Source organism: Melanerpes formicivorus, unplaced genomic scaffold, assembly GCF_026170545.1.
Source record: "Melanerpes formicivorus ecotype bairdi unplaced genomic scaffold, bMelFor1.0.p_v2 SCAF_11, whole genome shotgun sequence".
Taxonomy (NCBI): Eukaryota; Metazoa; Chordata; class Aves; order Piciformes; family Picidae; genus Melanerpes; species Melanerpes formicivorus.
In genome coordinates, this window is record NW_027142363.1 from 14,394,082 (window position 1) to 14,407,391 (window position 13,310).

General features: G+C 40.4%; 1 protein-coding gene across 11 annotated transcripts in view; it reads right to left on the bottom strand.

Moving 5' to 3' along the window:
- Positions 1 to 2,072: 2,072 nt before the first annotated feature.
- The window catches only part of ERG (ETS transcription factor ERG), a 159,340-nt gene continuing 148,102 nt past the window's right edge, over positions 2,073 to 13,310 (bottom strand). For all 11 annotated transcript variants that reach the window (XM_068144621.1, XM_068144626.1, XM_068144630.1 and 8 more), the window contains 4 exons: positions 11,843 to 11,911; positions 11,441 to 11,497; positions 9,568 to 9,615; positions 2,073 to 6,821 (listed from right to left, as the gene is read on the bottom strand). In XM_068144621.1, coding sequence (XP_068000722.1) covers positions 6,301 to 6,821; positions 9,568 to 9,615; positions 11,441 to 11,497; positions 11,843 to 11,911 — 695 coding nt within the window. In that variant the 3' untranslated portion in view covers positions 2,073 to 6,300. The remainder of the gene's footprint in view (positions 6,822 to 9,567; positions 9,616 to 11,440; positions 11,498 to 11,842; positions 11,912 to 13,310) is intronic.

Sequence of the window (13,310 nt, forward strand, 5' to 3'; positions counted from 1 at the left end):
AGATGAACTGGTGGAATTAGCGCTGCAAGCTCACAGCAATAGTTTAGAAAAACCCTTCTAGTTGGTGGAGAGACCTGAGGAAGGGATGGTTTTCAACTAGTGACAAAATCCCAAACTGCTCCAAAGAAAGAACATGGAAGCCCATTCAAAGCTGAAGAGGTGAAAGGTCTTTTAGCACCCCAAGGAAGACTCTTCTGCCAAGCAAAGCCACAAGCACTTTAGCTTCTTGACTGGGGACAGTGGCATGGACTCTAGAGGGAAGGAGATGGTAGTCAGAGAAGTCATAAATGGAAATGATTTAGACAGCAGGAGACATCAGGTCTCCCATGTGCAGAGACAGGAAAAAAAAAAAGAGAGGTCTATGAACAATTATCAGAGAAGAAGAGGGATGGGTTTGTGAAGTGGAATATGTCTAAGCTTGGATAACAGCCAGTCAAAGTGAGTGTGATAACAAACTACAAATATTTAGTAAGCCATAAACATTGAGGCAGGCTAGGAACTTTGGAGTGTGATGCACAGGGAGCATAATCAGAAGAAATTGCAAAATACAGAAATATCAGGAGAAAAAACACAACCAAAAAACCCAACCCTTTCACAATGAGATGTATTAGCCTCTGTGTTAAGGGAATGAGTGGAAATACCCTGGATCTGAGACCTTTCCAAATGAGAAGGTGGATAAGGAAACATCAGTAAGTATACAATAGAAAATAGTTCTGTAGAGTGTGTGTGCATGTATGGGGATTTCCAAGTAGACTTTCTTACTACTTCTTCTAGGATTAAGCATTAAAAAATATTCTGATCTTAATTATCATACAGAATGTATGTGGCCCAATATTCTGGTACACAACCTGAGAAATTTTCTGAGCCTGGTTTCAAGAAGTCTTAACTCCACTGTTTTAAAAGTGCATCTCAGGTCAATTCCTATCTAACCAGATTGGCTGTATTACTTTGTTTTCTTGAAAATATGTGCCTGTTTCAACTGTGATGGTCATTACATTTTGAAACAGTTTTCCACATTCCAGATGGCCTAATATTGTCATTAACCAGCTCACCAAGCAGTTCTCCTTTTCCAAGCAAGGCTCTCACTGGGTCTTGCATATGATGTAGTCTTAGCTGTCAGTGCCTTGAGGGAGCAGCTACACAAGGGCAGCTCTAGAGCCAAAACACTTTGGAGGTTGCAGCTGAATCCTGGAAAGAAGCAGTAAGCCAGGATAGCCTTCTGAGCAGCCTCATGTGCTCACACAGAACTCTTTTCCATGTTTTCTCTTGTGGAAATCCTAATGCGACCCACTCTGTGTGGTCTGCACAGAGGTAAAGACATAACCAGAAAGTGAGAAGAATGAGGGAGTGTATAGCCAAGAGCTTCATGCCTTGACCAGATGTGTGTATATATGTATGCAGCGCTCGTTATGGAAGGACTGTCAGAGCTAACTAATCAAGGGGAAGGCTTCACGGGCTCCTTAGTTCTTGCCTCTGAGTGACACCAAGCAGTGGAAAGTGGCGCTCTCTGAACCCTAAGGGCTGTGAGTTTTTAGCCAAACTCTCATGAAGAGGGGCTTTCCAAACAGTCCAACACAGCAAAGGATGTGTCATCTCCAGTGAGGGAATAAAAAAAGAGGAAATATCTTTACCAAGAAAGCACAAGGAGCTCTGTTCTTTTTTTTCCACCAGGTGCTGCTACATAACTGGGCTACCCATTGCTTGTGAAAAGGCTTGTCTTGCTGACAGGAACCAAAGTCTCAGCCAAATCCAAGGAATAGCCATAGTCCACTGTAAGACTCTGTGTCAATACCTAATCTGCTTAACACAGGTCCCAAAGGCAGGCAGGATCTACTGCAAAGATATTGGAAGACTCCTTCCACTGACCAGATAGGGAGCTAACATTTGTGTTGCATCAGGATTGCTTCAGGAGTTATTCAAAATTGAGGTATGAGTTAACTGAATAGATGGATGAGGTGCCATTCTGACTTACCAGCAATTCAAGTAAGCAAAGAATGTTGTCAGGGCAATTCCCTTGACATGACCAAAACTTGAGATGATGACACAGAAAAAGATCATGGGATCACTAAGCATATAGTATGAGTAGTGGTATTTTTAATATATATATATTTAATGCATCTATAATTAAACATTTATTTAAAAACAAGATCTTAGCTGGTGTAAGAAACAGTCTGTGCAAGAAGAATTTGCAGGAAAAAGTCTAAATCATTGACAATCCCTGTGGGTAGGTTCAAAAAGCAGATGGCATTTGAGGTATTCTACATGGACTCTTCTGAACATGGAAAGCATGGGGAATGAAAAACCTCAGTACAGTTGGTTCTGTGCTGTCCTTAGTTAATTTTCCCTTAAGACTCACAACTCAAGTGTTGTAAAAATGTGTCCTTCAAAGGCAATTTTTACCTACTCACTAAAACCTATTTATTATCAGAGGAAATATCTTGACTGAGAACAGTGAAATTTGAGCTTCCTACTTTTACAAGTTTTCTCACCATTGCTTCCCATCTTATAGTGTAGTTTCTCAGACAGATGTGTATTTCTTGGTGAAAGATAAGCACACATGTCTATCTCTCAATCTTAGGAAAATACAAAGTTTCTGATTACAAAGCAGTCCTCAGTGCTGTAATAAGGTGTGAGACAATTGAGGTTAAAAGTTATTAACATGATAGACTTGTACAAATGTGGACTCATCAGGGCCATGTTGTCCATGCACCTGGATGCTTAAACGGCAGAGATAGGACATTCAGCCGAGGTCTTAAGGTCTGGCTGAGTGTCACAGGAATGTCCCTCACAGTATGGATGCAGAGTGGCTCAGCTTTGCTGAGCATTTTGGCTGTATTGGCCCCATCCCTTGTTATGGTCTGAAATAGGAACCAGCCCCTAAAACTCTGACCTAACTCCAGTCTTCACAGATCCCAGCAGTAAGGTCAGATTGGATAGCAGGCAGTAAGCAGCAGAGACACAACTGTGAGTCCACTGCCTGTTTTGCCTCTGTCAGTGTCCTGGGACACTGCACTGGTCCTTACCCTTCATCAGGAAGACCCCATGGAGCAGCTGTTGCCCCTGGGATAGGAATGCCCTGCAAGTAGCAGAGCTACCTGTCCCAATGCAATAACAGCAGCGTGTCTCCATCCTTCAATTTTCTCTTCATGCTCAGGTTTTCTAAGGCTCCTGGAAAGCTGTGAGATGGTCCTGGTGAAAGGTGTAGCTCTAAGATGGTTGTCCTGGACTGGTTCACCCATGAGCTCCCTATGGCCTACTGTAGGATTTTGCAATTCGTCTGCTTTTCCTATATCCCTGTCCCAAGATTTGGACTCTTACTATTAGTATCAGGATGTTGTTTACATTGTACCTGATAGCAGCCAGGCAACAAAATCTGGAAATCCTGGAGACAACTCCGTGAGCACTGTGGATGTTTCGAAGGCTTTGAGGCATGTCTTTGCCAATCTAAACAAAGACAGTTGTTTTATCTGGACTTTTAAGTGTTTAATTAAAAGGTGGTTCAACAATACTCTTACCATTTTTTTTTTGAGCTGGAAGTACACATGAAGTAGATAGCAAGCATCTGTAGATATATTTCCACTGAAAGGCAAACTATTATTCTTACAGCCAGTATGTAGGTGTGCCTGCCCTAACTTTCTAAAATAGCAAGTGACTAACCTTTTCCAAGAGTTCAGTTTTCCTAACCTTTCCATGAGTTTTTATTTTTTAAAGAGAGATAGATTTACAGTGCTTATTTCCCAAACCATCACGAAGCTTATGATGCCACTGCTCAGGTCTCAAACATGGGTAATACAATCCTGTGCTTATAAACTGCTACCAAGACACCCATAACATGAACCTGGCAAGCAGACTCCCGTTGCACAGCACCAATTAACACTCCACAAATGGATACGCAGAAGGTCTGTTATAAAATCTGAAACCACACCCATTTTGTCTGAAAAAAGGGACAAAGGAACGGCAGGGAAAAAAAGGGAGGTCTGAGCTGTCTGGGCCCTCTGCAGCAAATACCGCCTGCTGTGGAGAGCCACTCAGAAATGTCAGTGCCAATTTTCCAGACCAGTTCTTCATCTGGCGTTGCAAAAAAATGGAGTCATGCCATTAGATACCAGATGTAGTTTTGGGGCCCAGGGTACAGTGTGGAAAGCCTCTAAATCTAGGAGAGAAAGAAAACATCCTGCCCTTTGTAAAAAGCCAGGATGAACTGCAGTGACAAATTAATGAGCTACTGTACACTCCATCCTAAAGTGAGGAATAATGGAAGTTATTCATTATTCACTTTATTTACTAATAATGATACAGTATGTATTAATAGCAAGGGGGCATGGTAATTCAACATATGACTCAGGATGAAAATACATCTCAGGATGAGATTATGCTGCATGATCTGATGGTAACAACAGATAATTTCAGGGTATCGGCATGCTTCCCTCAGAGGCCTCATTTAGAATGAATTTTCAGTCTTGGCCATGAAGCTGTCAAAGAACTGGGTGTATTGCAATCTCCGGGCATAAGAAGCTCAGGACAGGGAATGGCAAGGCACTGTTTAGAGAAGGGCTGCAAACAGAACTGTCCACTTTGTACTTCAGCTAAGCACTGTTATTTGGTCCTACACTTTCCTGATTGCCAGATTTCACAAACCAAAGGCTTAAAACCAAAATGCCTAGCATATTTTAACGTGGTGAGTAGGAGAACCGACAGACGTGTCAGGCACTAAAAATGCAAGTGCGAATGCAAACTACAGTGTCAATCTGAACTGCCATGCTAGGCCAAGCTTATTTTATTACATACATTCTGCATTCTAAGTACTAATATGTTCATAATGTAAACATTAAGCATACAGAGTTAAAATTCAAGGCCACAATATTTCGATTGTCCCTTATTTTTTGGTTTTGGTTTTTGTTTTTTTTTTTTGTGTGTGTGTGTGTGTGTCTTTGGTTGGCCGAGATCAACTCGTAGTGTATAAATGCATAAGTTATATAATAATTATATAAAAAGGAAAAAAAAAAAATAACATTGACTTGCATACTTAATTCTGACAAACGCACAGCGTTCGCGACTCGGTAAAGAAAAACTGGCGCCCACCTAACAAAAAATACTTATAGATGATTTCTGATTTTGGCAGTCAGGGGGTTGTCTCTTGCTTTAACCAATAGAAAACAAACTCCCTTAACAATGATGAGGTTCAAACTGGTAACTTTTAAATATGAAACACAATTCCAGTTTTACGGTTTTCTCCCTTTTTTTTTTTTTGCTGTTTTTTTTTTTTTTCTTTTTTTTTTTTTCCTAGAGAGATGCATATTCTGATTTCTGAATTCTTCAGCTTTTCCCTTTTGGACTTCTTTCCACTACTATAAAAACAAGTCTTTTCCTCCTGTAATACTGGGAATGGTATGATACTGAGCAGTACGTTTCACATGTCCGAGCAAGTGTTTCTTCATAGCCCCAACGCTACTAAGTGTTCAGGCTTTTCAGTCTCTACTGGTAAAGAAGTCTCTTTTTTCCCATTCTCATCACCTTCATCCTCCTCTTTCTCCTTTCTGCTTCCTCTGTCAGGTGCAGGTCTCTGTTCTACAATCATACACTTTGCCTTCAGCACATTCTCATTTCCAATGTTTGGCTCAGGGTTCCTTTAATACTGTCAAGCAATCTGAAAATCTGGGTTGTCTTCACAGTTTGAGTAGCTGATAACACTCCGATGAATGGAACACATTTGATTTTAACTAGAACAATACTGTTATATTCCAAACCAGCTTTTATACTAAACCAGTCTCTTTTGTTGATATGCTTCTATTCTTTTAAATACAGGTAAGTTTTTTCCCTTTTCTCCCCTTTCCCCCCCTGCTTTTGTAATGATTCATATATTGTGTGTTAGGTCACTACAGACTTATATTGTTGTTGTATAGTCCCAGTTTTGCACTAGCAGGATATCAAACTTTACATATAAGCTTATCAACTTTTTAAGACCATTAGCTTTCATAGGTTTTCCTTATCATTTCATGCTTTTACCTACAATAGTCTATTGTTGTTTGGTCCACAGAGTCGATGCCCATATACATTACATTTCAGTATCTTAACACTTCTTGAATATCTCCTTTAAATCTCTACTACAAAGAGTCTGACATCCATTTTTTATGTGTTTGTTTCATTTGTGTGGTTTTTTCTCCCAGCCAAACCTCCACTTGTCTCTTTAGGCACTTTTAATTCGTGTACTCCAATAGAGTTCATTGCAATGCATCAGGGACTGTATCCCAGCGAGAAATGTCTTTGTTTGCTTTTCTCTGGTGTTTGTTTTTTCCCCACTTAGTAGTAGGTGCCAAGATGAGAAGGCATATGAGCAGCTGGCAGCCTGGTATTGGGGTAGATACCTCCAGTTGGTGAATTCCAGTATGGATTAGGGGCAGCGAAAAAGCTGGACGATGTTACGGGCAAAGCAGGGGGGTGAGGAGCTACAAAGTTCATCTTCTGAGGATGCGCATGATAGGAGCTCATGTAGGGGAGGTCTGATGGGTATTTATACATGGATGACTCTGGAGGGTGAGGCTGGAGAGCCTGAGCGATCCCGTGGAAATCAAATTTGTAGGCGTAGCGCTTACCATGAACCTTAGTCATAATATTTTTATCATAGTAGTAGCGAAGCGCACGGCTGAGTTTGTCATAGTTCATGTTAGGCTTGCTTTTCCGCTCCCCCCAGCGCCGAGCCACTTCATCAGGGTCAGTCATCTTGAACTCCCCATTGGTGCCCTCCCAGGTGATGCAGTTGGAGTTGGAGCTGTCTGAGAGGAGCTCCAGCAGGAATTGCCATAGCTGTATCTGACCGCTCCCTGTGGAGGGAAATGAAATAGGAATGTCAGGACTAGTGACTAACTACTTTAAGGCATCAGTTCTTCCAAGCTCTCACATAGGACCCTATTAGGAAATGTTGCAATGTCAATTTGTACTTCTTACTCTTAACTAGACTCCTTTCTCCCGTTCCTGTCTCATGAAATCCTAAAGAGCAGAGATAAAGGTAATGCGTCATGTTTTCCCTCATCTGAGCGACAGAATGCCATTACATGGAGATTTACTAGTTACCTAACGCCTCTCAGTGCAGACAATTGATGGGGAAATAATACAGCGCTCATTTAGGAAACTAATCTCTAAAGTTCAGGACAAACAGCTTTCACTTGCGTAACAGTTTGCTTGTTCTCACAGCGTTATGTTGCAACTAAATGTTCTCTGCTATGGAATAAGCCTACACAAAATAGAGAAGTTTAGAGAAAGCTGGGCTCATGCCAAACCATATCATCCATTTGCAGCATTTGGGGAAATGCAGGACGGAAACTTATTAGCTTGCTGTTGCACTGCATACAACCACAGGGCAAAACATTTGCAAGAACAGTGAAAAGGTCCATAATGTACATTCTAGTCATTGTTCTGTGTCAAGTAAGTTTAGATGATTATTTAAGGCTTAAAATGTTGTTGTTTTTTTTTTCCCTCACTTCTCTGCCAATTTAGTCTTTAAAATAAAATAGTCAGCTGTCAGTGTTTGCAGAACTGTGTTGCACAGAGTTGTAGGAACAAAATTTGACCATTTTAGGCAACTGAAAGTAATTTCGAAGGGCCTTGCCACTGATACTCATGTTAAAAGCTTAGCATTTCTTAATAAAGCAGCACTGAAATGATGCAAAACACAGCTGAAGCAGCTTGCAAGGCAATCTCTTTCACAAGCACAATGTCAGCAGAATTTGCCAACCAGCTTGTATGTGCTAACTTCTACATACATCTCTGACCAGGAATCAGTTTGGTTTCTTCCTCCCCCCCAAATATGTGGATAGAATAAACAAGCTTTTCTTCAGAAAGCTTATAGTAGCAAATTATAGTCTAAGACTAGAGTAGCATGTGAAATCCATTAGCAGTTTATACTTCAGTACAACTGAAACCCATACTCGTTTAAATATATATTTATCCAAGCTGTCCTTAATGAATTTCTTCTGTTCCATTAACATGCACTAAATAAACAAACAAACAAAAAAATCCATGGTATGAGCAAAGGCATGCAAGTTTTAATACACAAAACATAACAAGAGGATTAGCCTTTGAAAATCAATAAACAGCTCAGCGCTGGAGAAAACACGAAATTTTTGAATAAGCAATCCAACATATGCTCCAACGTAAACACTTGCCTTCCAAATGTAATATATAGCCCTATGAAAATAAATGGTTGCTGTCAATTTCCTTCTAATGAGTGAGTAATTCCACCAATTTATAAACACACAAAACACGTTAAAGCACAGGGATGATGATGTGTAGGAATTCTACATCCAAACGTTAAAAAAAGTATCCCAGTCCAGACCATGTTAGTATCTTCCACGGTTATAAAGTCTACCAAATGGATGTTTGACCAAAGTGTAAAAGCCAGGCTTTATGAACAAATTAAAGACAGGTAGGCCTCTACTTCCAGTTAAGATCTGTGTCACCTGGAAACCCACTGCCTTTGGCCATTTGGACAATCATATTCTTAATACTTAATTGCTTTCCTATGACATGCAAAACTGTTTAGAAAGTAAGCTAATCTAGAACTGTGCTTGATGTCACTGGGGATAAAGTGAAGGAAAATGGTTCAGTATTTTGGCAATTTTGTGCCTCAAAAAACCATACAATGGCTGTAAGAAGCACAGGTGGTTGAGGAAGCTTGAAGTGTTGAACAAGGAACACAGTGCTCTGTGGCTGTTAAAGCAAAGGAAATAGGAAGTGGCACCTACAGTGTCAATCCTTTGCGGCAGATTATGATGTTGATTATGGTGATGTATGGCCACAGTGTGTCCTGTGGACTCAGAGAAGCAACAGTGTAATCTGCACAGTTCACAATCAGTGCTATTAACTCACCCAGAAGGTTCCTTGTCTTTAGCTAAAACGTGCTGCAAGCCCCTGCTCTCATTGTCACCTTAAAGTGAGAAACCATTTTTACAGTGTTTAACCCAATCTTTGCCAAGAAATTATACTTGTCTTTTCCCTAAATATTTTTATTGGTTTGGGTTATTCACAAAATTTCATATTTGTCAAGGTCAGTATGGATTTGTATTGTGGATTAACAGAACCTGGGAAACATACAATACAGATCATTATGAGATTTACACCTTCTGGAGGAGTACCTGAAGGCCAGATGAGATATTTTACAGGCTTTAACATAATCCCAGTGTTTAGGAAGCTAAATAAACTCCTATTGATATGAGGAGTTTAAATACCTATAATGAGGTATTTGATGGACTGAATGTAACTATCTCCTCTAGGATGATTTGAGTATCTTTGCAGAGTGGTTTCCAATGAGTATCATGGGAAGCAAGACGCCTAGATCATATGTAGACCCCTACATTAAGATACATGAGTTCACATCCTAATCTGTGACCTCAGGCCTACCCTCGTGTAATTTAGAAACAATCCTGCAACACATTGAGGATCAGTTCCCACTGAGGCATACTAAAAAGTGGTAAAATTGGACACATCACCTTGCAGGTCTGGCCTTAAAAGTGAAATGGGCATTCCAGAAGTGAAGAGAAACCCTCCCAAATCAGAAAAATCCCTTCTCACCTGGATTTGCAAGTCGGCTGCTCGTTGGCCCAAGAATCTGATACGGGTCTACAAAATTATGAAAGAAAGATTTAAAGTCATGTAACAGTGATTGAAAATATTTTAGGGATTATTTTTCTAACCTTGTAAGAGCCAGTGTACACCACTTGATGGTATAGCAGTCCAGCACTGGGGAAAGCAGTTCCTTACTCTGCACTGCAATATTTACATTTTCCCCTTAAAACTGGCTGTGCAAGCAAACAACTCTGAGGATAAACATTTGCTTTTTGTACTGTGCTAGTGTGCATGAGTGTATATGTGGACACACTGAAATTTGGCCAAGAAGTATTGGAAGTTCTACATGAATGAAGTATCCATGCACATGGGAACCCTTTAGCACTATTTACCCTTGCAACATGCCAGGGCCCACAGGCGTAGATGGGTGATGGGGTGAGAGTCCCCTCCTCAAAGGACAGCAGCCTCTCCTCTTGCAATGCCACATTTGTTTTCCTGTGCACTGCTAACTCTCCTTATGCCAAAAGAGCCTCCAGAAGAGGGCTGAGAGTGCACAGCTGAACCCAGGAAATGTGGCTGGGTTGATTATTCTTTGTCACTGGAGGCCAGTGAGTGATCCCCTATATTAACTTTGCAACTGGGATTTTCAGAAGAGCCTGTGTCAGCCACAAAATGCCTGTAGCATCTCAATGTTTTCCTCAAGGGGTTCCCTCCAGAAACAAAAACTTCTTTTGCCCTGAACTGCAACACAATGGGAAAAAGGGAAGGCTATAACAGAAGTACAATTGCCAAAGCAATGGGCTGCAAGCACAGCACAGAGCCCCTTACTGAAGAACTCTGTCACTGGGCTGCTTAGTCTCCAGCTGCTCTCAAATAGCTGCCAGTTTTACAGCCAATAAGATAATCAGATTGCATTCCTTATACATTTAAATAATCTGTGCAGCTCACACACAACCATTAAATGATCCTAAGGACTTACATAAATAATCAGTGTATTGAGGGATGCTCATGGTTGGAAGGTCAGATTAGATAAAATGCTATCTGGGTAAAAGCACAGTATGATACTTCCTAGGCAGCATTCATGTAAGTTAATGGGATATGGTCATGTGCACAGTCTTCCTTAGCTATAACAAATACCAGAATAATGATTTGAAATCTGTGTGATAAAAACAGGCTCAGTGTCTGCTGAGCTAAGAAAACCCTGCAAACCCTCTTTTATTTCTTACTTCTATCCTGCTGCTTTTCACAAGAGCTATAACCGACTCAAAATCTCTCTACTACTTTCTAGCTACCTGTCCAAAACAATTCAATTCACAGTAAGGGATTAGGACCTAACCCATGGATTATCTGCTTTGAAAACACAAAATGCACCCATTTTGTAGAACCAATAGTCTGAAAATTCATGAACTTCTACTTTCTCCTCAATTTCACAATAGAGAGAGAACCCTCCTAATTTTACTGTTTAATTTCAGGAGCCCTGTTCAAATATGTAATAGATTGTAATTTCTTTGCTCATGTACATTTTCCAACTGCTAGCACTTCAGTTACTGTGGAGTAACTGGTCTTTTGACACCCTTACCTTCCACCTCTGTACCTAAACTGCACACAGGGACTTTGTTTAACAGATTTTTTTCACTTTGCAAGGTCATCAATGCCATTAAACATTATTAAAAGCAATTTTCAATGGCCATGGGAGCCATCATCTCAAATCCAGCTGTAAAGCCAACTTATACACTTCTGGTCACCAGCTGGAGTTCTCATTAGTGGTCTGAATGAGATGTTGTAGTTTGTTTCTGGTTTGTAAGTTATAGCTGTCCTTCTTACCATGTTCAACAAACTCCATCACACCCAGGCATAATTCAAACAAAATGACACGCACCTAACTGAGGACGTTGGTCTTCTGTTTTGGGAACTGTTGAAGATGATGGCTGAGTAGCTGAAAATGGAAAAAAATCACATAATTATTTTTCCAGTTTGGAAGTTTGTCACCAAACCTGTGATAGATCACAGGCCCGGGATACCTGCTGCTCCCTATTCCGTGATGGCCACAATAGGATTTAGCTTTATAAGACTCTATGGTCTTGGTGAAGCCTGAGTTCAAGGAAGGATGTGGGTGCTCCACTGACTCCACCCAGTATGGCCTATACACAGCTAACATGCTTTCAAGCCAAGGCACAGGTAAAAGTCCTACAGAGCTGACTGCTCAGGCAGCTCCTATCAGTTAATTTCTGAGTCTACCCAGGATATACCACATATGCTAGACACATGCAGATGTTTTTACCTTTTGACTGAGGACTGGGGTGAGTGTGACTTGTCCATGCTGATCGTCTGGCTTGCTCATATGGCAAATCTGCAAAGGAAAAATACACTGATTCATGCAGATATAGCATAAAGTGTTTATGCTCATAAGGGACACATTTCTAGGGGATCACACTCCTTGTTTACACCTTTATCATCTTTATTGTCTTTAACACACATTGCCCTCTGCTCTTTAGAGATGCCTGTCCTTGTGAGTTGTCTGAACTGCACTGAAATAGGTGCAGCTACAAATACTCTATAAAATCCATCATTTTGAAAGGCTCAGAATACTCCCTTTGGTCCGTTTTCTTAGCCCAGGATACCAAGAAATGACACATACTGCACATCATGGACAATTTATGCTAGAGTCTTGAAGGAAGAGTCCTCAGATGAAGCATAAACTGTGTACCATTCCCTGCTGATCTCAACATGCAATAGTATTTTCTTTTAAGATAGACTTCAGCTTATGTGATGTGCCATTCTTTGCTAGTCTGTTGTTGTCATGCTTTAATAAAACCTTAAAGACAGTTTGAGTTGAGATAAGTTTGCTTTTGTAGCACCTGGTCACAGGCAGAAATATGTAAGACAACAAAGTCTGGCTTTTTTCTGTTGGGGATGCCTCTAGTCCACTGTTTTGTGCTTATGTTTGCAGTAGCTCTCATTGCCACTGCACATTTTACTGTGCTCTCCCCATGCTATTATCCCATCATCCTCAGATGTACCCTTGTCTCACTTCTGTCATTCAGAATCCAACCTTTTGGGATAACTGACTGCCGCACTTTGCCAGTCTCACTTGTTCCTCTTCTACTAATCATTTCAAATCATTAACAATTCCTTTTCCTTTCCTTTTCACATGCCAGTATCTTCACAGATCTTTAGAGATCTGAGAAAACAGTGAACTTGCTGGAATGTTAAACACACACACACACATACACACACACACTTATGCATCTTACATTTCTTTCCAGAAATGAATAGCTTTTTTTCCCCCCTGCTTCTTGGGACAAATTCCTTAACTTTATATATCTAAATGCTTGTTTATCTCTGCTTTCATTAACTCATTACTTCTATTCAGTTAAATTATTTAGTATATAAAAATTAAGGAATTAAAATACAAAAGCTTTCTTCATAAAGCATATGTGTAAGTTTAAATGTTTGCTTTACTCCTTGAAATCTTTTTGCAGTTGCCTGTCTTTTTCTGTGGCTGGCTTTAACCCATTAGCTAAAATTGCTGCCAAACCCAGAGACTTCTGCAGACTGCCCGGGATCTCAGGAAGGTAGCAGTACCCACATAGGTGAACTAAATTGGTGTGGGCTACTAAATTCTTAACAGTGCTTGTACTTTATTTTAGAAATTATGTTCAGAAATTAAACCAGTTAGGAAATAAAGAAACAGTCACAGACTGGCTCTGAGCAAAATAGATATATTTCTGCCTTTTTCCAGACACTAT